Source organism: Bufo gargarizans, unplaced genomic scaffold, assembly GCF_014858855.1.
Source record: "Bufo gargarizans isolate SCDJY-AF-19 unplaced genomic scaffold, ASM1485885v1 fragScaff_scaffold_286_pilon, whole genome shotgun sequence".
NCBI classification, from domain to species: Eukaryota; Metazoa; Chordata; class Amphibia; order Anura; family Bufonidae; genus Bufo; species Bufo gargarizans.
Genome location: NW_025334080.1, coordinates 239,047 through 262,494, shown reverse-complemented (window position 1 = coordinate 262,494; position 23,448 = coordinate 239,047). Strand labels below are relative to the sequence as shown.

The window sequence follows — 23,448 nt, the reverse complement described above, 5'->3', positions numbered from 1 at the left end:
GAGGGAAAGATGGACTGGTGCTAAATACAGGGATATTCTTGACCAAAACCTGCCCCACTCTGTGTGTGATCTGAGGCCAGGACGGAGGCTCACCTTCCAGCAGGACAATGACCCCAAACACCCGTCTACAGCAACACTTGACTGGTTTGAGGGGAAACATGTAAATGTGATGTAACGGCCGAGTCACAGCCCAGATCTCAATCCAATAGAAGATCTGTGGACAGACTTAAAGATTGCTGTTCACAAGCGCAAACCATCCAACCTGAAGGAGCTGGAGCAGTTCTGCAAGAAGGAATGGGCAAAAATCCCAGTGGTAAGAAGTGGCAAGCTCATAGAGACTTATCCAAAGCGACTTGGAGCTGTGATTGCTGCAAAAGGTGGCTCCACAAAGTATTGACTTTAGGGGGGTGAATAGTTATGCACATTGACTTTTTCTGTTATGTTGTCCTATTTGTTGTTTGCTTCACAATAAAATAAAACATCTTCAAAGTTGTGGACATGTCCCTCAAACAATCAATGTTAATTCCAGATTGTGAGGCACCAAAACACGGAAAAAAAGTCAAGGGGGGTGAATACTTTTGCAAGGCACTGTATATTCTTGTACATGGGGATAGTTATAGTAGTTTTATTTTAAGGAATTGTGTTATCTGACAGTTATGACCGGATTAATGATCCCAGCAGAGCCTATAAATGATAACACATCTCTAAAGCCTCATTCACACGTCAGTATTTTGGTCAGTGATTTCCACCAGTGATTGTGAGCCAAAACCAGGAGTGGAGCCTCCACAGACATGGCTCAAAATCACTGATGGAAATCTCTGACCAAACACTGACGAGTGAATGAGACATAAGAATGAAAGTACTTGTATTTCCTGTTTATCCAGACAGGTTGTAAACTGGAGGTAATATGACGGAGCTAATCTTATGCTTTGGGAGACGTCCTGCTTCGTTAGCCTATCATGTTTGGCCCTATCCTGCAGAACCGATGTGTCTCAGCCTGTCCTGTGTGATACTGCCTGCGAAGTGGATGGATCTAGGTTTACGTTCCTGTACACCTGTCGATGAGAGTAGATTGTGCTCTGCAGGCTTCATATAACATCTGTCATTTGCTGTGTCGGACTTTGTAGACCTTTGGATCTTCAGATGTGCCAAGACAAGTCCTGGGGAGGGGAGGTGGGGTGTGACCAGGTCCTGTATGGGGAAGTCCTTCTACTGACTGCAGGGCGGGATCAGCTCTGACATTAAATGTATCAGTCGTATAGAGCTTTACTTTCTGGCTCCTCTGCTCCTCTTCTCTGCCAGCAACCTATGGGTAGTCACTCCACCAATATGAGGGTCAAGCTGCCCCTCTTCTGCCTCCTGCTTGAAGCCATCACCATCATCCTCTTCGCCGTCTTCGTCAGGTATGACCACGAAACGGACGCCAGCGCTTGGCATCACGAAAACGTCTCTGACTACCAGAATGATTTTTACTATCGTTATGCAAGTAAGTACCCGTCCACCCATGTACTGCATCTGTTAAGTCCCAGATATTTATTCTGCTTGCTGTCAGTGAATGGAAACATGCAGGGTGCAGTCTGCACAATTCTCCATGCTGATACATATTACCTGCCCTAATACACAGTAACAAACCCTCAGGATAAAAGTTCTGCGCTGCTGGTGTGTCTAGAACCTATACTATACTGCTGAAAAATGTTACATCTGCGCAGTTTATTTTTTGCCTTTGGGATAAAGAATATTCCCATTCACTTACAGCAAGCAGAGGTCTTGAAATGGTTGAGAAATTGATGTATAAAATGTATTAAAAAAATTTTTTTGCTGAATATTACAATTTATGACTAAGCTTTATTTACTTCCTAATCAATGTTAAGGAGGGATTCCACATTGAATTGAGAAGCCCCCTTCCTAAGGGTCCATTCACACATCCGCAATTTGCGGAACAGAATTGCGGACCCATTCATTTCTATGGGGCAGCACAATGTGCGGCCCAGATCCGGATGTGCGAAACTCGCGCTTCCGGGTACGCATTTCTGTTCCCCCAAAAAATAGAACATGTCCTATTCTTGTCCGCAATTGTGGACAAGATTAGGCATTTTCTATTAAGTGCCGGCGATGGGCGGTCCTCAAAATGCGGAACACACATTGCCGATGTCCGTGGATCCGCAAAACACACACGAACACGTGTGAATGGACCCTAATTCTTCATACTTTAGAGCTTGTTTACTTTGCAAAATTTACTATGAGAAATGCCCCTTTAAGGACAGGGGAGGTCAATCAATTTACGATAAATTGAGTCCAGGCTGATGGTAAACAGCTCGTAGTCATGTGTCTTCTTCAAAAAGCCATTTGTGGTGGTCACCATCGGGTCGCTCATGTGAATCTACCACCCCCATCATGTCCTGACAGTGGTGATCTTTTTTATTTCTCATAATAGGCAATCATTTTTCCACCTTTAAATCTGCTAGGTGGACTACATTGGGCTATTCCCTATCTGAGTATTTCAGAATTAAAGGGACTGTCCAGGTTGGGGACAAGACCTCTCCATTTTGTTTATTTTAGCATATAGATGTAAGGAGGTATCTCCCCAGTCAAGACTCCACTGCCAAGGCCCTCTGCTATCTGTATATATATTTGTGGTGACCACTCTCATGTCTCACTCCATTTGTTCTTTCATCTTATACAAGCCTCAAAAAATGTTGAAATATGAAAAATTTCATTGTGGAAAATCTCTTTTACTCACAAGGTTGCCAGATGGCAAATTCCCCTAGGTTTACATAGGAACCTGTACATACTGTCCTTAATAGCAGTCTGTAGTATGTGATTGGCTTCAGTAGAAGCTATGTGGGGTTTCAAACCCACTGTAATAACAGTTTGGGAATTACTATTTAACCATTTGGAGTCCCAAATGGGATTTACTGCAGTGTCTTCACAAAACCAGTGGATATGTGAAAGATGAGGGATGGCTGGCTTACCTCAAAAAACTATTTTAAGTGTTAGGTGAGATTTTGTACATTTGGTTCCTTGATATCCTCGTTGGGTAAGTAAGGCGCCTGCTTCATGTCTGAGGGGAACAATTGTGGAGAATCAACAGTGACCAGACCCAGGTGACTGTATGAGATAACGGTGATTGCCTCGTCCTGGTGACCCAGTGGGAGACTTTCCAGTTCTGGTTGACTCTTGAGACAGTATCCACTTCTTGACCACCCCTTGGAATAGTGTCCCATGTTGGTGACCCAAGAGGAAAGTTTCCAAGTCCTAATTGCTCCTGTAGAACAGAATCCAGTCCTACATGACCTTCAGGATGGCATCCGGTCTTGGTTGACACACTGGGACAGTATCCAGTCTTTTGAATGACACCACGTGATAGTGTCAAGTTCTGCCTGACTTCATGGAAGTGCATTCAGGGCTATCTAACTTCATGGGATAGTGTCCAACCCTGGAGGTCGCTGCAGGATAGTGACTGATGAGGAGTGACCCTTGGTTCCAAACATCAGTGAACATGTATGGTGTCTACTACAGGGTAGATCACTGGACTACTACACTGTAGCCAGGAAAACATAAGTCCACTATCTGGTGGCTGTGTGGTTAATAGATGACCTCACAGTGGCCCTATAGTCTTGCATACATTACCTGGTGGCCATGTGGATAAGCAACCACTCTTTGGTGGCCAAGTAATCAAGTATCCTATCCCAGGTGGTCTTATGGTTGAGCGACAACTCTATGGTTAGGCTAAGCTCCAGCATCTATTCCCTGATTACCCCGTAGTTAAGCTACATTCTTATTGTGGCCCTCTTATTTAGTATCCAGTCGAGTGTTGCCTGTTAGTTAAGAATATGACCCCTGGAGAGTCTATGGTCAGTTGCTAATCGCACAATGGCCATATAGTCATGCATTCACTCTTTGGTTGCCCTGTCTTCAAACATCTAGCCCCTGGTGATCCTGTTGTTGAGCAACCACTGCCTGGTGGCCTGTGGTTAAACATCCATCCAGGTGGCTCTGTGATTCAGCTTTCATCCCGGGTGAGACTGTGAGTTCCTAGTCAGTGGTGGCCTCTTGGTAAAGTATATAATTCCTTTCGGCCCTGTGGTAAAATATCTATTCTCTGGTGGCCCTGTGGTAAATTGATGACTGAGCAGTGGCCATATAGTCATGCATTCACATCCTGGTGGCTCTGTGGTCAAACATCTAGTCCCTGGTGGCACTGTGTTTGAGAAACCACTCCCTGGTAGACCTATCGTTAAGTATCCATCCAGGTGGCCCTGTGATTCAGCATCCATCCTGGGGGGCTGTGTTTGAGAAATCACTCCCATGTAGTGCTCTTGTTTAGTTTCCAGTCAATGGTTAAGTATATATTCTCTCGTGATCCAGTGGTCACATATCAATTTCTTGATGGGCCTGTGGTAAAATATCAATTTCCTGGTGGTCCTGTGGTAAAATATCCATTCCCTGGTGGGCCTATGGTAAAAAAATGAATTCACTGGTGACCCAGTGGTAAAATATCCATTTCCTAGTGAGCCAGTGGAGACTTACCTCTGAGCCCATCATGCTAGTTGATTTCCCCTCTCGTGTTGTTGCCTCGCAGGTATCAGACTTAACAGGACTTGGATATCTTTCAACAGGAAGGAAAGGAAAGCTTCTGTGTTCGACTGTCAGCGGCAGGTATTTTAGTGAACCACTTGTGATATTTAACAGGTAGTTTCCATGTCAACAACCTGAAAAACCAGACCTGGCACTGAGAAAATATGTATCACTAAGAAGGGCAGCGAGTCCAGACAAACAACTCGTCATTCCTGGAAATCCATTATAATAGTAAAATCAAGCATATTACACCCGAGATTCCCTTTACTTCTCTTTTGAGTTAAGGTTTAGAAGGACACCTACAGTCAAGACGTTTCACGCCTGAGAGATATTAATGGCTGTTCCACATCACTGCGAGGGACAGGACAAATTACACCGGAAACCCATGATGAATCATTAAAGGAAAGACATGAGGAAAAAAGTGGCTTCAATGATTGACAAGTCATTAGGGACAGTAAACCCAACTACAAACATATACTAATGAATTATCCTTATTATTTATACTCTTGTACATAGGAGGCGGTATTATAGTATTTATACTCTTGTACATAGGAGGCGGTATTATAGTAGTTATATTCTTGTACATAGGAGCAGTATTATAGTAGTTATATTCTTGTACATAGGAGCAGTATTATAGTAGCTATATTCTTGTACATAGGAGGCAGTATTATAGTAGTTATATTCCTGTACATAGGGGCAGTATTATAGTAGTTATATTCTTGTACATAGGAGCAGTATTATAGTAGTTATATTCTTGTACATAGGAGCAGTATTATAGTAGTTATATTCTTGTACATAGGAGCAGTATTATAGTAGTTATATTCTTGTACATAGGAGCAGTATTATAGTAGTTATATTCCTGTACATAGGAGCAGTATTATAGTAGTTATATTCTTGTACACAGGAGCAGTATTATAGTAGTTATATTCTTGTACATAGGAGCAGTATTATAGTAGTTATATTCTTGTACATAGGAGCAGTATTATAGTAGTTATATTCTTGTACATAGGAGCAGTATTATAGTAGTTATATTCTTGTACATAGGAGTAGTATTATAGTAGTTATATTCTTGTACATAGGAGCAGTATTATAGTAGTTATATTCTTGTACATAGGAGCAGTATTATAGTAGTTATATTCTTGTACATAGGAGCAGTATTATAGTAGTTATATTCTTGTACATAGGAGGTAGTATTATAGTAGTTATATTCTTGTACATAGGAGCAGTATTATAGTAGTTATATTCTTGAACATAGGAGCAGTATTATAGTAGTTATATTCTTGTACATAGGAGCAGTATTATAGTAGTTATATTCTTGTACATAGGAGGCAGTATTATAGTAGTTATATTCTTGTATATAGGAGCGGTATTATAGTAGTTATATTCTAGTACATAGGAGCAGTATTATAGTAGTTATATTCTTGTACATAGGAGCAGTATTATAGTAGTTATATTCTTGTACATAGGAGGCAGTATTATAGTAGTTATATTGTTGTACATAGGAGGCAGTATTATAGTAGTTATATTCTTGTACATAGGAGCAATATTATTGTAGTTATATTCTTGTACATAGGAGGCAGTATTATAGTAGTGATATTCTTGCACATAGGAGCAGTATTATAGTAGTTATATTCTTGTACATAGGAGGCAGTATTATAGTAGTTATATTGTTGTACATAGGAGGCAATATTATAGTAGTTATATTCTTGTACATAGGAGCAATATTATTGTAGTTATATTCTTGTACATAGGAGGCAGTATTATAGTAGAGATATTCTTGTACATAGGAGCAGTATTATAGTAGTTATATTCTTGTACATAGGAGCAGTATTATAGTAGTTATATTCTTGTACATAGGAGCAATATTATTGTAGTTATATTCTTGTACATAGGAGCAGTATTATAGTAGTTATATTCTTGTACATAGGAGCAGTATTATAGTAGTTATATTCTTGTACACAGGAGCAGTATTATAGTAGTTATATTCTTGTACATAGGAGCAGTATTATAGTAGTTATATTCTTGTACATAGGAGGCAGTATTATAGTAGTTATACTCTTGTACATAGGAGCAATATTATTGTAGTTATATTCTTGTACATAGGAGTCAGTATTATAGTATTTATTATTTTACTATACAGGGCAGTTTTGTAGTAGCCAAAGTCTGTCATTCACAGTTTTTGATATACTGTGTAAGCTATTAATAGAAGTGTAGGGATATATGACATTGATTTATTTTGAAGTCTTTTAACGTTTTTTTCACATTAGAAGTCTATTTTGTTTTGATAAAAAAAGTTTTCCAAAATTAGTTGATTACTCTGCCCTCTAGTGCCCAAGAACAACGATTACAAAAGTTAGTCTCAGAAATTCCAAATTATTATCCTTTTATGGCTTATATTTGCTGTTTTCTACAGGTTTCCAAGATGTCCACACCATGATCTTCATTGGCTTCGGCTTTCTGATGACTTTCCTTAAGTGTTATGGTTTCAGCAGCGTGGCTTTCAACTTTCTCATTGCATCCTTTGGTCTCCAGTGGTCAACTCTCATCCAAGGATTCTTCCATGGCTTCCACAATGGAAAAATCCACGTTGGTATAGAGAGGTAAGCATGTGTCATATGACCATGATGATATCTTGCCACCTGAAAACGATCAATAGATACCTGGAACATAGCAGGAACATGTGATGTTTGCTTTGTCTCGGTGCCCATTTTTTAGTTCTTTAGGTAAAGAGAAAAATAGTTATTGCAATGTGCTTGGCAAGAGATGAAGCACTGTTTATAGTCTGCTATTAAATACCTAAAAATACTTAAGCTTATGGAGGCTCTACAGCATTTTATTTTTGCCACTTTATGACAATTTTGGGCCACCTGGGAGCAGTGTTCCATTTAAAATTTTCACCTAAGAAGCTATACGCCTTAATAAATAAGCAGACTGATGAGTTCCTTTGGTAGTATAGTGCTCCTATATTTTATTTACCCATTTATCCACCTTAAGCAGGGACACACATCTCAAAATGGGGTCCATATTAAAGGGGTTTGCCATAGTAGACAACCCATTTAATGCAACTACAGGGAGTGCAGAATTATTAGGCAAGTTGTATTTTTGAGGATTAATTTTATTATTGAACAACAACAATGTTCTCAATGAACCCAAAAAACTCATTAATATCAAAGCTGAATATTTTTGGAAGTAGTTTTTAGTTTGTTTTTAGTTTTAGCTATTTTAGGGGGATATCTGTGTGTGCAGGTGAATATTACTGTGCATAATTATTAGGCAACTTAACAAAAAACAAATATATACCCATTTCAATTATTTATTTTTACCAGTGAAACCAATATAACATCTCAACATTCACAAATATACATTTCTGACATTCAAAAACAAAACAAAAACAAATCAGTGACCAATATAGCCACCTTTCTTTGCAAGGACACTCAAAAGCCTGCCATCCATGGATTCTGTCAGTGTTTTGATCTGTTCACCATCAACATTGCGTGCAGCAGCAACCACAGCCTCCCAGATACTGTTCAGAGAGGTGTACTGTTTTCCCTCCTTGTAAATCTCACATTTGATGATGGACCACAGGTTCTCAATGGGGTTCAGATCAGGTGAACAAGGAGGCCATGTCATTAGATTTTCTTCTTTTATACACTTTCTTGCCAGCCACGTTGTGGAGTACTTGGACGCGTGTGATGGAGCATTGTCCTGCATGAAAATCATGTTTTTCTTGAAGGATGCAGACTTCTTCCTGTACCACTGCTTGAAGAAGGTGTCTTCCAGAAACTGGCAGTAGGACTGGGAGTTGAGCTTGACTCCATCCTCAACCCGAAAAGGCCCCACAAGATCATCTTTGATGATACCAGCCCAAACCAGTACTCCACCTCCACCTTGCTGGCATCTGAGTCGGACTGGAGCTCTCTGCCCTTTACCAATCCAGCCACGGGCCCATCCATCTGGCCCATCAAGACTCACTCTAGAAAAATCAGTCTTGAGATATTTCTTGGCCCAGTCTTGACGTTTCAGCTTGTGTGTCTTGTTCAGTGGTGGTCGTCTTTCAGCCTTTCTTATCTTGGCCATGTCTCTGAGTATTGCACACCTTGTGCTTTTGGGCACTCCAGTGATGTTGCAGCTCTGAAATATAGCCAAACTGGTGGCAAGTGGCATCTTGGCAGCTGCACGCTTGACTTTTCTCAGTTCATGGGCAGTTATTTTGCGCCTTGGTTTTTCCACACGCTTCTTGCGACCCTGTTGACTATTTTGAATGAAACGCTTGATTGTTCGATGATCACGCTTCAGAAGCTTTGCAATTTTAAGAGTGCTGCATCCCTCTGCAAGATATCTCACTATTTTTGACTTTTCTGAGCCTGTCAAGTCCTTCTTTTGACCCATTTTGCCAAAGGAAAGGAAGTTGCCTAATAATTATGCACACCTGATATAGGGGGTTGATGTCATTAGACCACACCCCTTCTCATTACAGAGATGCACATCACCTAATATGCTTAATTGGTAGTAGGCCTTCGAGCCTATACAGCTTGGAGTAAGACAACATGCATAAAGAGGATGATGTGGTCAAAATACTCATTTGCCTAATAATTCTGCACTCCCTGTAGTGATCATAGTAAATAGCAAAAAGAAAAAAGAAAGAAAAATCAAATCTATTGGAATTTAGACCTGTCGTTACACAATGTCTTGTCCCCAAACAGAAGAGTCTTTGATCTGTATTTCATAACAGTCGTTATCAATAGATCAATTGAAACCTACTGTCTGTGAACTTTCACTTCTGGAGTAATATTAGCTTTTCTATTCAATCAGATCAGGGTAAAATTGTAGAAATACTTTTTATTTTACCAAAAATTCTGGGTGGAGGAGATCACTTAGAAATTCTTGTGATTTTCCTTCTGTCTTCTCAGTATGATCAATGCAGACTTCTGCACCGGAGCTGTTCTCATCTCCTTTGGAGCTCTCCTTGGCAAGACGAGTCCAGTCCAGCTGATCGTCATGACTCTGTTTGAAGTGACACTCTTTGGAATCAATGAGTACATAATTCTGAACATTGTTGGGGTAAGTGACAAAGGGTAAGTGGGGCCATGAAATAAACCATCAGTGGTCATGATGAAAATCCTTTTCATTCTTGCCAGGCCCAGAAGATGGAACATCTCACATTACAGCAAATTTTTCCTTCTTGTATCCAGATGTAGAAAATGGTGAACTTACATTAAGTCACAAAGTCACTTAGGCTTCATTAAAATACATAATGTCTGCCATCTTCTTATCTCCTTTATTATATGGCTCCTCCACTCTCATCTCTGTAATGCCTTCTTTTCCATCCCTGTAGCTCATCCTCTCTAATCTCTGCAGTTCTGTCCTACATCTATCTCTGTAGCTCTTTCATTCTCATTTCTGTAGCTTATCTCCTCTCAACTCTGTAGCACATCCCTTCTCATCTCTGTAGTTCATCCCTTTCCATCTCTGTAGCTCCTTCCTTCTCATTTCTAGTTCATCCCTTTTCATCTCTGTAGCTCCTCTCCTCTCATGTCTGTAGCTCTTCCATTTTCATCTATGTAGCGCATCTCTGCTGTTCTGTCCTTCATCTATCTCTGTAGCTCTTTCATTCTCATTTCTGTAGCTTATCTCCTCTCAACTCTGTAGCACATCCCTTCTCATCTCTGTAGTTCATCCCTTTCCATCTCTGTAGCTCATTCCTTCTCATTTCTAGTTCATCCCTTTTCATCTCTGTAGCTCCTCTCCTCTCATGTCTGTAGCTCTTCCATTTTCATCTATGTAGCGCATCTCTGCTGTTCTGTCCTTCATCTATCTCTGTAGTTCTTCTGCTCTATTCTCTGAAACCTGTCTTCTCTCATCTCTGTAGTTCCTCCCTTCTCTTATCTCTGTAGCCTGTCCTGTCTGATCTCTGTGGTTCATCCCCTCTCTTATCTCTGTATCATTTCCCATCTCATCTCTGTAATTTCTCCCCTCTTATCCCTGTAGGTCCATCCTTCTCTTCTCTGTAGTCCTTCTCCTTTCACATCTCTATAGCCCCTCCCCAATAATCTCTTTAGCTTCTCCCTTTTACCTCTCTGTAGCTCCTCTCCTCTTATTTCTGTAGCCCATCCCCTCTCATCTTTGTAGTTCCTCCCTTCTCCCAACTCTGTAGCCCGTCCCATCTCATCTCTGTAGCCCGCCTTATCTCATCTCTGTAGTTTCTCCCCTCTTATCCCTGTAGGTCTATCCTTCTCATCTATGTAGTCCTTCTCCTTTCACATCTCTATAGCCCCTCCCCAATAATCTCTAGCTTCTCCCTTTTACCTCTCTGTAGCTCCTCTCCTCTTATTTCTGTAGTCCATCCCCTCTCATCTTTGTAGTTCCTCCCTTCTCCCAACTCTGTAGCCCGCCCCATCTCATCTCTGTAGCCCGCCCCATCTCATCTCTGTAGCCCGCCCCATCTCATCTCTGTAGCCCGCCCCATCTCATCTCTGTAGCCCGCCCCATCTCATCTCTGTAGCCCGCCCCATCTCATCTCTGTAGCCCGCCCCATCTCATCTCTGTAGCCCGCCCCATCTCATCTCTGTAGCCCGCCCCATCTCATCTCTGTAGTTCTTCCCTTCTCTCATCTTTATAGCTCCTCCTCAATCATCTCTATAGATCATCCCCAATCATCTCTGTAGCCACTTCCTTCTCTCCTTGTTGTTCCTTCAAAAGGTAAAACTTGACACTCTGTAACTGGGACCACACCTACTATGTACATGTATACTACTGGTGGGCAGATGGGCCTTTGAGCTTCCTCTTGTACCTGGATCCAGGTGCAAATACGACCTCTGCACCCCCCACATACTTAAACTAATTTTAATGTCATAGTAGTATAATATAGCATCCATCATCTTCACATGCATTTTTTTTATATCCATGGTATGTGATGTCACTGCCTCTGTGTGGTGATGTCATCAATCCTTGCTAAGAGGCCCAGCCTGCCCCCTACAGTTGTAGTGCTAGAAAATTCCTCACATTTCCAGTAGCCCAAGTCACAAAAGACACGGGAGGTCATCATAGAACAGCTTTCCTGGTCTATTAGTGGATCACAAGGTTCATCAGTGCAGAGCTTTAGGAAAGATTAGGCCCAAAAATATCAAAAAGACATAATATCCTGAATCTGATATATGTGGCACTTCATTTCTATTTGGGTCACTGTTCATAGGCCAAGGATGCTGGGGGCTCGATGACCATCCATACATTTGGAGCTTACTTTGGCCTGGTGGTATCTCGCGTTCTATACAGGCCTCACCTGGAGAAGAGTCGTCACAGGGAAGGATCTGCCTATCACTCCGACCTCTTCGCCATGATCGGTATATACACATTATTAAATTTCATATATATTCAAGGAAATTATTCACTTAAACCGATATACAAACTCAGAGTAGTCTGGAATATAGACTCCACAAAAGTGGCTGCTCATGCAAATGTTTACCGGGCACTCTATGGAATTAGAATTTACTCTGCAAGGTGGTATTATTATTTTCCAGTGTGCTTGCATTAATCAGTTGGGAAGGGATCGAAGTCCAACTGATATACTCAAATGATGTGATCTCCCACCATATTTATAAAATGTGCCAAGGCATTTCAACTAGAATTCCCCTTTAAATGTTTTTAGTATTTTCATTTCAGGAACCATTTATTTGTGGATGTTTTGGCCGAGCTTCAATTCCGCCATCACAGCCCATGGGGATGACCAGCACCGAACAGTGTTGAACACCTACTACTCTCTAGCTGCCTGTACACTGGCCACATTCGCCTTGTCATCCCTGCTGAATGGGGAAGGGAAGCTAGATATGGTAAAAATCAAAAATATTAAAATATGTTTTGCTTAAAATATATCCTTTTATATCACAAACTAAAAATCACAAATGTTATGACTGATTACTAGATAGCCCCTATGTACAAGAATATAACTACTATAATACAGCCCCTATGTACAAGAATATAACTACTATAATACTGCCCCTATGTACAAGAATATAACTACTATAATACTGCACCTATACAAGATATACTACTATAATACTGCCCTATGTACAAGAATATAACTACTATAATACTGCCCCTATGTACAAGAATATAACTACTATAATACTGCTCCTATGTACAAGAATATAACTACTATAATACTGCCCTATGTACAAGAATATAACTACTATAATACTGCTCCTATATACAAGAATATAACTACTATAATACTGCCCCTATGTACAAGAATATAACTACTATAATACTGCTCCTATGTACAAGAATATAACTACTATAATACTGCCTCCTATGTACAAGAATATAACTACTATAATACTGCTCCTCTGTACAAGAATATAAACTACTATAATACTGCCTCCTATATACAAAGAATATAACTACTATAATACTGCTCCTATGTACAAGAATATAACTACTATAATACTGCCTCTATGTACAAGAATATAACTACTATAATACTGCTCCTATGTACAAGAATATAACTACTATAATACTGCTCCTATGTACAAGAATATAACTACTATAATACTGCCTCTATGTACAAGAATATAACTACTATAATACTGCTCCTATGTACAGAATATAAATACTCCTATGTACAAGAATATAACTACTATAATACTGCCTCCTATGTACAAGAATATAACTACTATAATACTGCTCCCTATGTACAAGAATATAACTACTATAATACTGCCTCCTATGTACAAGAATATAACTACTATAATACTGCTCCTATGGTACAAGAATATAACTACTATAATACTGCTCCTATGTACAAGAATATAACTACTATAATACTGCTCCTATGTACAAGAATATAACTACTATAATACTGCCTTCTATGTACAAGAATATAACTACTATAATACTGCTCCTATGTACAAGAATATAACTACTATAATACTGCTCCTATGTACAAGAATATAACTACTATAATACTGCCTCCTATGTACAAGAATATAACTACTATAATACTGCTCCTATGTACAAGAATATAACTACTATAATACTGCCTCCTATGTACAAGAATATAACTACTATAATACTGCTCCTATGTACAAGAATATAACTACTATAATACTGCTCCTATGTACAAGAATATAACTACTATATGCTCCTATGTACAAGAATATAACTACTATAATACTGCTCCTATGTACAAGAATATAACTATAATACTGCTCCTATGTACAAGAATATAACTACTATAATACTGCTCCTATGTACAAGAATATAACTACTATAATACCTCCTATGTACAAGAATATAACTACTATAATACTGCTCCTATGTACAAGAATATAACTACTATAATACTGCTCCTATGTACAAGAATATAACTACTATAATACTGCTCCTATGTACAAGAATATAACTACTATAATACTGCTCCTATGTACAAGAATATAACTACTATAATACTGCTCCTATGTACAAGAATATAACTACTATAATACTGCCTCCTATGTACAAGAATATAACTACTATAATACTGCTCCTATGTACAAGAATATAACTACTATAATACTGCTCCTATGTACAAGAATATAACTACTATAATACTGCTCCTATGTACAAGAATATACTACTATATACTGCCTCCTATGTACAAGAATATAACTACTATAATACTGCTCCTATTGTACAAGAATATAACTACTATAATACTGCCTCCTATGTACAAGAATATAACTACTATAATACTGCTCCTATGTACAAGAATATAACTACTATAATACTGCCTCCTATGTACAAGAATATAAACTACTATATACTGCTCCTATGTACAAGAATATAACTACTATAATACTGCCTCCTATGTACAAGAATATAACTACTATAATACTGCTCCTATGTACAAGAATATAACTACTATAATACTGCCTCCTATGTACAAGAATATAACTACTATAATACTGCTCCTATGTACAAGAATATAACTACTATAATACTGCTCCTATGTACAAGATATAACTACTATAATACTGCTCCTATGTACAGAATATAACTACTATAATACTGCCTCCTATGTACAAGAATATAACTACTATAATACTGCTCCTATGTACAAGAATATAACTACTATAATACTGCCTCCTATGTACAAGAATATAACTACTATAATACTGCTCCTATGTACAAGAATATAACTACTATAATACTGCCTCCTATGTACAAGAATATAACTACTATACATACTGCTCCTATGTACAAGAATATAACTACTATAATACTGCCTCCTATGTACAAGAATAACTACTAATACTGTAGTACAAGAATATAACTACGATAATACTGCCTCCTATGTACAGAATATATCTACTATAATACTTCCTCCTATGTACAAGAATAAAACTACTATAATACTTGCTCCTAGGTCAAGGAATATAACTACTATAATACTGCCTCCTATGTACAAGAATATAACTACTATAATACTGCTCCTATGGTACAAGAATATAACTACTATAATAATGCCTCCTATGTACAAGAATATAACTACTATAATACTGCTCCTATGTACAAGAATATAACTACTATAATACTGGCCTCCTATGTACAAGAATATAACTACTATAATACTGCCTATGTACAAGAATATAACTACTATAATACTGCTCCTATGTACAGAATATATCTACTATAATACTGCTCCTATGTACAAGAATATAACTACTATAATACTGCTCCTATGTACAAGAATATAACTACTATAATACTGCTAACTACTATAATACTGCTCCTAGTACAAGAATATATCTACTATAATACTGCTCCTATGTACAAGAATATAACTACTATAATACTGCCTCCTATGTACAAGAATATAAACTACTATAATACTGCTCTATGTACAAGCAATTTATAACTACTAATAATACTGCCTCCTATGTTACGAAGAATATAACTACTATAATACTGCTCCTATGTACAAGAATATAACTACTATAATACTGCTCTATGTAAAGGAATATAACTACTATAATACTGCCTCCTATGTACAAGAATATAACTACTATAATACTGCTCCTATGTACAAGAATATAACTACTATAATACTGCTCCTATGTACAAGGAATATAACTACTATAATACTGCCTCCTATATACAAGGAATATAACTCTATAATACTGCCTCTATGTACAAGCATATAACTACTATAATACTGCTCCTATGTACAAGAATATAACTACTATAATACTGCTCCTATGTACAAGAATATAACTACTATAATACTGGCTCTATGTACAAGAATATAACTACTATAATACTGCTTCTATGTACAAGAATATAACTACTATAATACTGCCTCCTATGTACAAGAATATAACTACTATAATACTGCCCATATGTACAAGAATATAACTACTATAATACTGCTCCTATGTACAAGAATATAACTACTATAATACTGCTCCTATGTACAAGAATATAACTACTATAATACTGCTCCTATGTATAAGAATACTGCCTCCTATGTACCTGTCCACTGTTATGTCCCCTCCCTATAGGTTCACATCCAGAATGCAGCATTGGCGGGGGGTGTTGCAGTGGGAACCTCTGCAGAAATGATGTTGACTCCCTTTGGCGCTATGATTGCTGGGAGTTTCGCTGGTATTATTTCAACTCTTGGATACAAATTTTTGACAGTGAGTAACGTGATGCTTCTAGATACTACAGCTGTAAATTAGTGTGTGTTATATTCTTTTTGCTTTTTGCTGCTGATATTACATCCTCAATGTGATTGCCTCTCAATTTATTTACAGCCAATACTAGACTCCAAGCTGAAAATTCAGGACACATGTGGGGTCCACAACTTACATGGCATGCCTGGCATCTTGGGGGCACTGATAGGAGTTATAGTGGCCTTTACAGCAACTGCTGATATCTATGGGGGAGGGTAAGTGAATCTATCTATCATCTATCTATCTATCTATCTATCTATCTCATATCTATATATCCAAATCTTTTCCATTTCCATCCTTCTAGAATGAGTGACGTCTTCCCCTTAATTGCGGACACGACGCGCACAGCCAAGTCTCAGGCCATGTATCAGGGTCTGGCACTCCTGGTCGCTCTGGGATTTGCTCTGGTTGGGGGAATTATTGTAGGTAAGTGGCCTTTTTCCCAGAAATCAGTGCAGAGTCTCCAAACCTTCAATAATTACTAAGACTGTGTTAGATACAAATGACTTGCATTGTTTCCATATTGCAGCCACTAGGTGGCGTCGTGTGACCATAACACGTTACCCTCACAGTGCTCTAGTTTCACTAGTGCAGTGTTTCCCAACTAGTGTGCCTCCAGCTGTTGAAAAACTACAACTCCCAGCATGCCCGCACAGCCAAATGCTGTCCGGGCATGCTGGGAGTTGTAGTTTTGCAACAGCTGGAGGCACACTGGTTGGGAAACACTGCACTAGTGCACCCATTTTGCTGACAGAAAATTAAAGGGTTCCTCCGGGCTTTTAATATTGATGAAAATGTGGGGGGTTCAGCTCGCACAACCCTGTATGCAGGTGCACATTGCTATGGCGAAATACAGATACAAACGCAAAAACACAAATGCAATGGCACTCTGCAACCAGCACTCTGCCCTGCCTCTATGCTGGATGTTAAATGAGGCATTGGTGTACATTTTGGCCAAAGCGTAATAAGCCACTCACCACGTCAAGGTCGCCTTCATGAGTGGTCCCTAACACTAGTTCCTACCTGTTATGGGCCACGACAGCCACACAAAGTCCAGGGAGCACAGGTACATCCTTAGGCCATCAATATCAGATCGGTGGGGGTCCGATACCCGGCATCCCCACTGATCAGCTGTTTGAAGAGGAGGCCAGCGCTGCCTCCTCTTTACTGTTTACCTTTTCGCCATCGCCTCTGCAGCGGTGAGCAGGTGTAATTACGCGCAAGCCGTCCCATTCATTTCAAGTGTATAGGACAAGTGTTTAGGAGCGACCCGTCCTATTGAAATGAATGGGACGGTTAGGCGACGGCGAGAAGGTAAACAGTAAGGAGGAGTCAGCGCTGGCACTGCGCGCACCTTCTCTTCAAACACCTGATCGCTGGGGGTGCCGGGTATTGGAACCCCGCCGATCCGATATTGATGACCTATCCTGAGGATAGGTCATCAATATTAAAAGCCCAGAGAACCCTTTTAATAAGGCTCTAGTGGGGCTGGTTTGGCATCTGGTATAGACTGTTTTGGGTGGCGTCTTACATAGGACTGCATGTAAACCTACTGAAGTATCCTAACCAGGGGTGGGATTCAAATTTTTTACAACAGGTTCCCCACTCAACGGCAGACATGCGGCATCACAACACATGTTTACATATACATACACCATATATATGCAACACACATACTTATAAATACACCATATACAGTACAGACCAGAAGTTTGGACGCACCTTCTTATTCAAAGAGTTTTCTTTATTTTCATGACTATGAAAATTGTAGATTCACACTGAGGGCATCAAAACTATGAATTAACACATGTGGAATTATATACATAACAAAAAGGTGTGAAACAACTGAAAATATGTCATATTCTAGGTTCTTCAAAGTAGCCACCTTTTGCTTTGATTACTGCTTTGCACACTCTTGGCATTCTCTTGATAAGCTTCAAGAGGTAGTCACCTGAAATGGTCTTCCAACAGTCTTGAAGGAGTTCCCAGAGATGCTTAGCACTTGTTGGCCCTTTTGCCTTCACTCTGCGGTCCAGCTCACCCCAAACCATCTCGATTGGGTTCAGGTCCGGTGACTGTGGAGGCCTGGTCATCTGGCGCAGCCAACACTCTCCTTCATGGTAAAATAGCCCTTACACAGCCTGGATGGGTGTTTGGGGTCATTGTCCTGTTGAAAAATAAATGATGGTCCAACTAAACGCAAACTGGATGGAATAGCATGCCGCTGCAAGATGCTGTGGTAGCCATGCTGGTTCAGTATGCCTTCAATTTTGAATAAATCCCCAACAGTGTCACCAGCAAAGCCCCCCCACACCATCACACCTCCTCCTCCATGCTTCACGGTGGGAACCAGGCATGTAGAGTCCATCCGTTCACCTTTTCTGCGTCGCACAAAGACACGGTGGTTGGAACCAAAGATCTCAAATTTTGACTCATCAGACCAAAGCACAGATTTCCACTGGTCTAATGTCCATTCCTTGTGTTCTTTAGCCCAAACAAGTCTCTTCTGCTTGTTGCCTGTCCTTAGCAGTGGTTTCCTAGCAGATATTCTAACATGAAGGCCTGATTCACACAGTCTCCTCTTAATAGTTGTTCTAGAGATGTGTCTGCTGCTAGAACTCTGTGTGGCATTGACCTGGTCTCTAATCTGAGCTGCTGTTAACCTGCGATTTCTGAGGCTGGTGACTCGATGAACTTATCCTCCGCAGCAGAGGTGACTCTTGGTCTTCCTTTCCTGGGGCGGTCCGCATGAGAGCCAGTTTCTTTGCAGCGCTTGATGGTTTTTGTGATTGCACTTGGGGACACTTTCAAAGGTTTCCCAATTTTTGAGACTGACTGACCTTCATTTCTTAAAGTAATGATGGCCACTCGTTTTTCTTTACTTAGCTGCTTTTTTCTTGCCATAATACAAATTCTAACAGTCTATTCAGTAGGACTATCAGCTGTGTATCCACCTGACTTCTCCTCAACGCAACTGATGGTCCCAACCCCATTAATAAGGCAAGAAATCCCACTTATTAAACCTGACAGGGCACACCTGTGAAGTGAAAACCATTTCAGGTGACTACCTCTTGAAGCTCATCAAGAGAATGCCAAGAGTGTGCAAAGCAGTAATCAAAGCAAAAGGTGGCTACTTTGAAGAACCTAGAATATGACATATTTACAGTTGTTTCACACATTGTTGTTATGTATATAATTCCACATGTGTTAATTCATAGTTTTTATGCCTTCAGTGTGAATCTACAATTTTCATAGTCAGGAAAATAAAGAAAACTCTTTGAATGAGAAGGTGTGTCCAAACTTTTGGTCTGTACTGTATATATGCAACACACATACTTATAAATACACCATATATATATATATATATATATATATATATATGCAACACACATACTTATAAATACACCATATATATACAGTACAGACCAAAAGTTTGGACACACCTTCTCATTCAAAGAGTTTTCTTTATTTTCATGACTATGAAAATTGTAGATTCACACTGAAGGCATCAAAACTATGAATTAACACATGTGGAATTATATACATAACAAAAAAGTGTGAAACAACTGAAAATATGTCATATTCTGGTTCTTCAAAGTAGCCACCTTTTGCTTTGATTACTGCTTTGCACACTCTTGGCATTCTCTTGATGAGCTTCAAGAGGTAGTCACCTAAAATGGTCTTCCAACAGTCTTGAAGGAGTTCCCAGAGATGTTTAGCACTTGTTGGCCCTTTTGCCTTCACTCTGCGGTCCAGCTCACCCCAAACCATCTCGATTGGGTTCAGGTCCGGTGACTGTGGAGGCCAGGTCATCTGGCGCAGCACCCCATCACTCTCCTTCATGGTCAAATAGCCCTTACACAGCCTGGAGGTGTGTTTAGGGTCATTGTCCTGTTGAAAAATAAATGATGGTCCAACTAAACGCAAACCGGATGGAATAGCATGCCGCTGCAAGATGCTGTGGTAGCCATGCTGGTTCAGTATGCCTTCAATTTTGAATAAATCCCCCACAGTGTCACCAGCAAAGCACCCCCACACCATCACACCTCCTCCTCCATGCTTCACGGTGGGAACCAGGCATGTAGAGTCCATCCGTTCACCTTTTCTGCGTTGCACAAAGACACGGTGGTTGGAACCAAAGATCTCAAATTTGGACTCATCAGACCAAAGCACAGATTTCCACTGGTCTAATGTCCATTCCTTGTGTTCTTTAGCCCAAACAAGTCTCTTCTGCTTGTTGCCTGTCCTTAGCAGTGGTTTCCTAGCAGATATTCTACCATGAAGGCCGGATTCACACAGTCTCCTCTTAACAGTTGTTCTAGAGATGTGTCTGCTGCTAGAACTCTGTGTGGCATTGACCTGGTCTCTAATCTGAGCTGCTGTTAACCTGCGATTTCTGAGGCTGGTGACTCGGATGAACTTATCCTCCGCAGCAGAGGTGACTCTTGGTCTTCCTTTCCTGGGGCGGTCCGCATGTGAGCCAGTTTCTTTGTAGCGCTTGATGGTTTTTGTGATTGCACTTGGGGACACTTTCAAAGGTTTCCCAATTTTTGAGACTGACTGACCTTTATTTCTTAAAGTAATGATGGCCACTCGTTTTTCTTTACTTAGCTGCTTTTTTCTTGCCATAATACAAATTCTAACAGTCTATTCAGTAGGACTATCAGCTGTGTATCCACCTGACTTCTCCACAACGCAACTGATGGTCCCAACCCCATTTATAAGGCAAGAAATCCCACTTATTAAACCTGACAGGGCACACCTGTGAAGTGAAAACCATTTCAGGTGGTTACCTCTTGAAGCTCATCAAGAGAATGCCAAGAGTGTGCAAAGCAGTAATCAAAGCAAAAGGTGGCTACTTTGAAGAACCTAGAATATGACATATTTTCAGTTGTTTCACACTTTTTTTGTTATGTATATAATTCCACATGTGATAATTCATAGTTTTGATGCCTTCAGTGTGAATCTACAATTTTCATAGTCATGAAAATAAAGAAAACTCTTTGAATGAGAAGGTGTGTCCAAAATTTTGGTCTGTACTGTATATGCATCACACATACTTATAAATACACCATATATATGAAACACACATACTTATAAATACACCATATATACAGTAGACACACACACCGACCAACTAAGGAGCTAAACTATCAGTGGCACCCAAAGCAATGGAAGTGAACATCTCCAGCTGCCCTGCCGGCGCCAGAACACCGGATCGGAACTCAGCCGGTAACACGGTTCTCCGATCCAATTGTAATTTTAACAACCGGATCTGGAGAACTGGAGGGAACTGGCTGAATCCCATGCCTGATCCTAACACAACGAGATACCACCCTGGACAAAATAAAGAGTTCAATGGCAAACTCAGCTCTGCTACATATGTATGTTTTTGCATTATGTTACACTGTTGAATAATGTCATGTAGAATTTCTATATTTTTTTACTGTATATTTTTGTTTTGCAGGATTTATATTGAAATTATCCATCTTTGGAGCTCCATCTGATGCCGAATGCTTTGATGATTCACTGTATTGGGAGGTAAGTCATTTTACGTATATATATATATAATTATTTTTTTCATTATTTTTTTTTAAAAACAGCTGTTAACAGCTCTTTGATGGCTTGTTTTTCTATTTAATTCAATTAAATATTAATTGGCCGGGCTAAAGTAGGGAGCATGCCTTCAATTTTTTTTTTTTTTATCTTTTGCAGTTTGTATGACAGAAGAATATTGTCATATTTGCCAAAATCGCAATAAAAAAATAAAAATTAATTTAAATGCAGTAAATACACATCCAGAGTACCCTCAGTGTAGTAGAGTCACACAATACATATAACAGATCAGTGAACAGCATGTTGCTGATGGCTTCCAGTTCCAGATATCAAGATAGCAATAGTAAACATAAACTGAAAAATAAGTGGGCAACCACAAACATACTTAAGAGATGCATGAGATGTCTAGTATTGATCCTCCAGAGGTGTATTCTTAATACTGATAGTTTCACAGGAAACTGTCAGCAAGACATCTCTCATGAGCTCCAGGAGGTACACTTTCCTTGTGTACAATGATTGGTCTAAAAATGACACTTCCTTGAATGTAGATCACCAGAATGAGCTCAATGCAGACACTGAACAAGTAGGGGATGCTGCGACAATTCAACTGTGAATGGCTTCTCTACTTGGTCAACCAACTCCACTAACTGGTCAAAGTATGGTCAAATGTCACATAAAATTATTACAAAAATTGCCACCTCGGTGCTTCCCCTTGACCCACAACATCATGGCTCCTGCTGTTGTCAAGTCGCCACTACTATTGCAATCTCAATATTGACCAGTAGATGGCAGCAACATTTTCTTTTTTCTTTTTGAAAAAAAAATAAAAAAATCAATGACAAACTGAATACCCCATTATTTTTCTAATTCCAGGTTCCTGAAGAAGAAGGTCACATTGCTGTGCGCACCGAGGATCCTGACCAGCAGACTCAAGCATAATGTCACCGAGATACCTCGGTTTTATGATGTGGGCTGAACTCGAGAGACTCCACAAGAGTCCAAACCTTCACCTAACATTAAAGATGGTGCTGCCACATCTGGCCACAGATGTCATAGCTGGGAAGTGGCACAGGCGGGTTCCAACCGGGCAGAAGGAAGGTGCCTAAATGTTGTATGACTTCCAGGTGGTTTGGAAAGGTCAAACCTAACGCTATTTTAAAAAACAAAAATGTATATATATTTTTTTTTACTTTTATCTTGTTCTATTTGTAATACGCTTTTCAAAGCAGAAGATGCATGCTAAATGTATACAAAAATTTGTAGGATAGTATATGAGCACATAATAGGTAATGTATGATTGTATGGCACTATAGGGGACCTCTACCCCTGATTAATATTGTCAAATATTGGGTTTGTCCTGTTGTGCACAAATAAATATCCTACTACCTGGCTGGAAACCATTGACAAGCAGGTCAAATGGTGGTGTGGATGGTCATTTACTACTTAGTACAAGGGTGTACCTCTCCGGCTTTAGGTCTTTGTCTGGCTCATTGACACGTTGAATCCCGAGTGAACCACGAGACTTCATGGTATACCTAGGTGTTAATTGAACAATACATCCCACAGGCAATTCTGAAGAGTGCAATCAAGGTACTATAGACGCATG

At 39.6% G+C, this 23,448-nt stretch overlaps 1 protein-coding gene across 1 annotated transcript; it reads left to right on the top strand.

Moving 5' to 3' along the window:
• The first annotated feature begins 1,016 nt into the window (after window positions 1-1,016).
• Window positions 1,017-23,234, top strand: LOC122922365 (ammonium transporter Rh type B-B-like). Its single transcript, XM_044272953.1, has 10 exons — window positions 1,017-1,486; window positions 6,992-7,178; window positions 9,489-9,639; window positions 11,771-11,918; window positions 12,238-12,404; window positions 16,113-16,250; window positions 16,368-16,501; window positions 16,591-16,712; window positions 21,754-21,827; window positions 22,716-23,234. The coding sequence occupies exons 1-10, from the start codon at window positions 1,246-1,248 to the stop codon at window positions 22,779-22,781; spliced, it is 1,428 nt and encodes a 475-aa protein (XP_044128888.1). The 5' UTR covers window positions 1,017-1,245; the 3' UTR covers window positions 22,782-23,234.
• The last annotated feature ends 214 nt before the right edge of the window (window positions 23,235-23,448 follow it).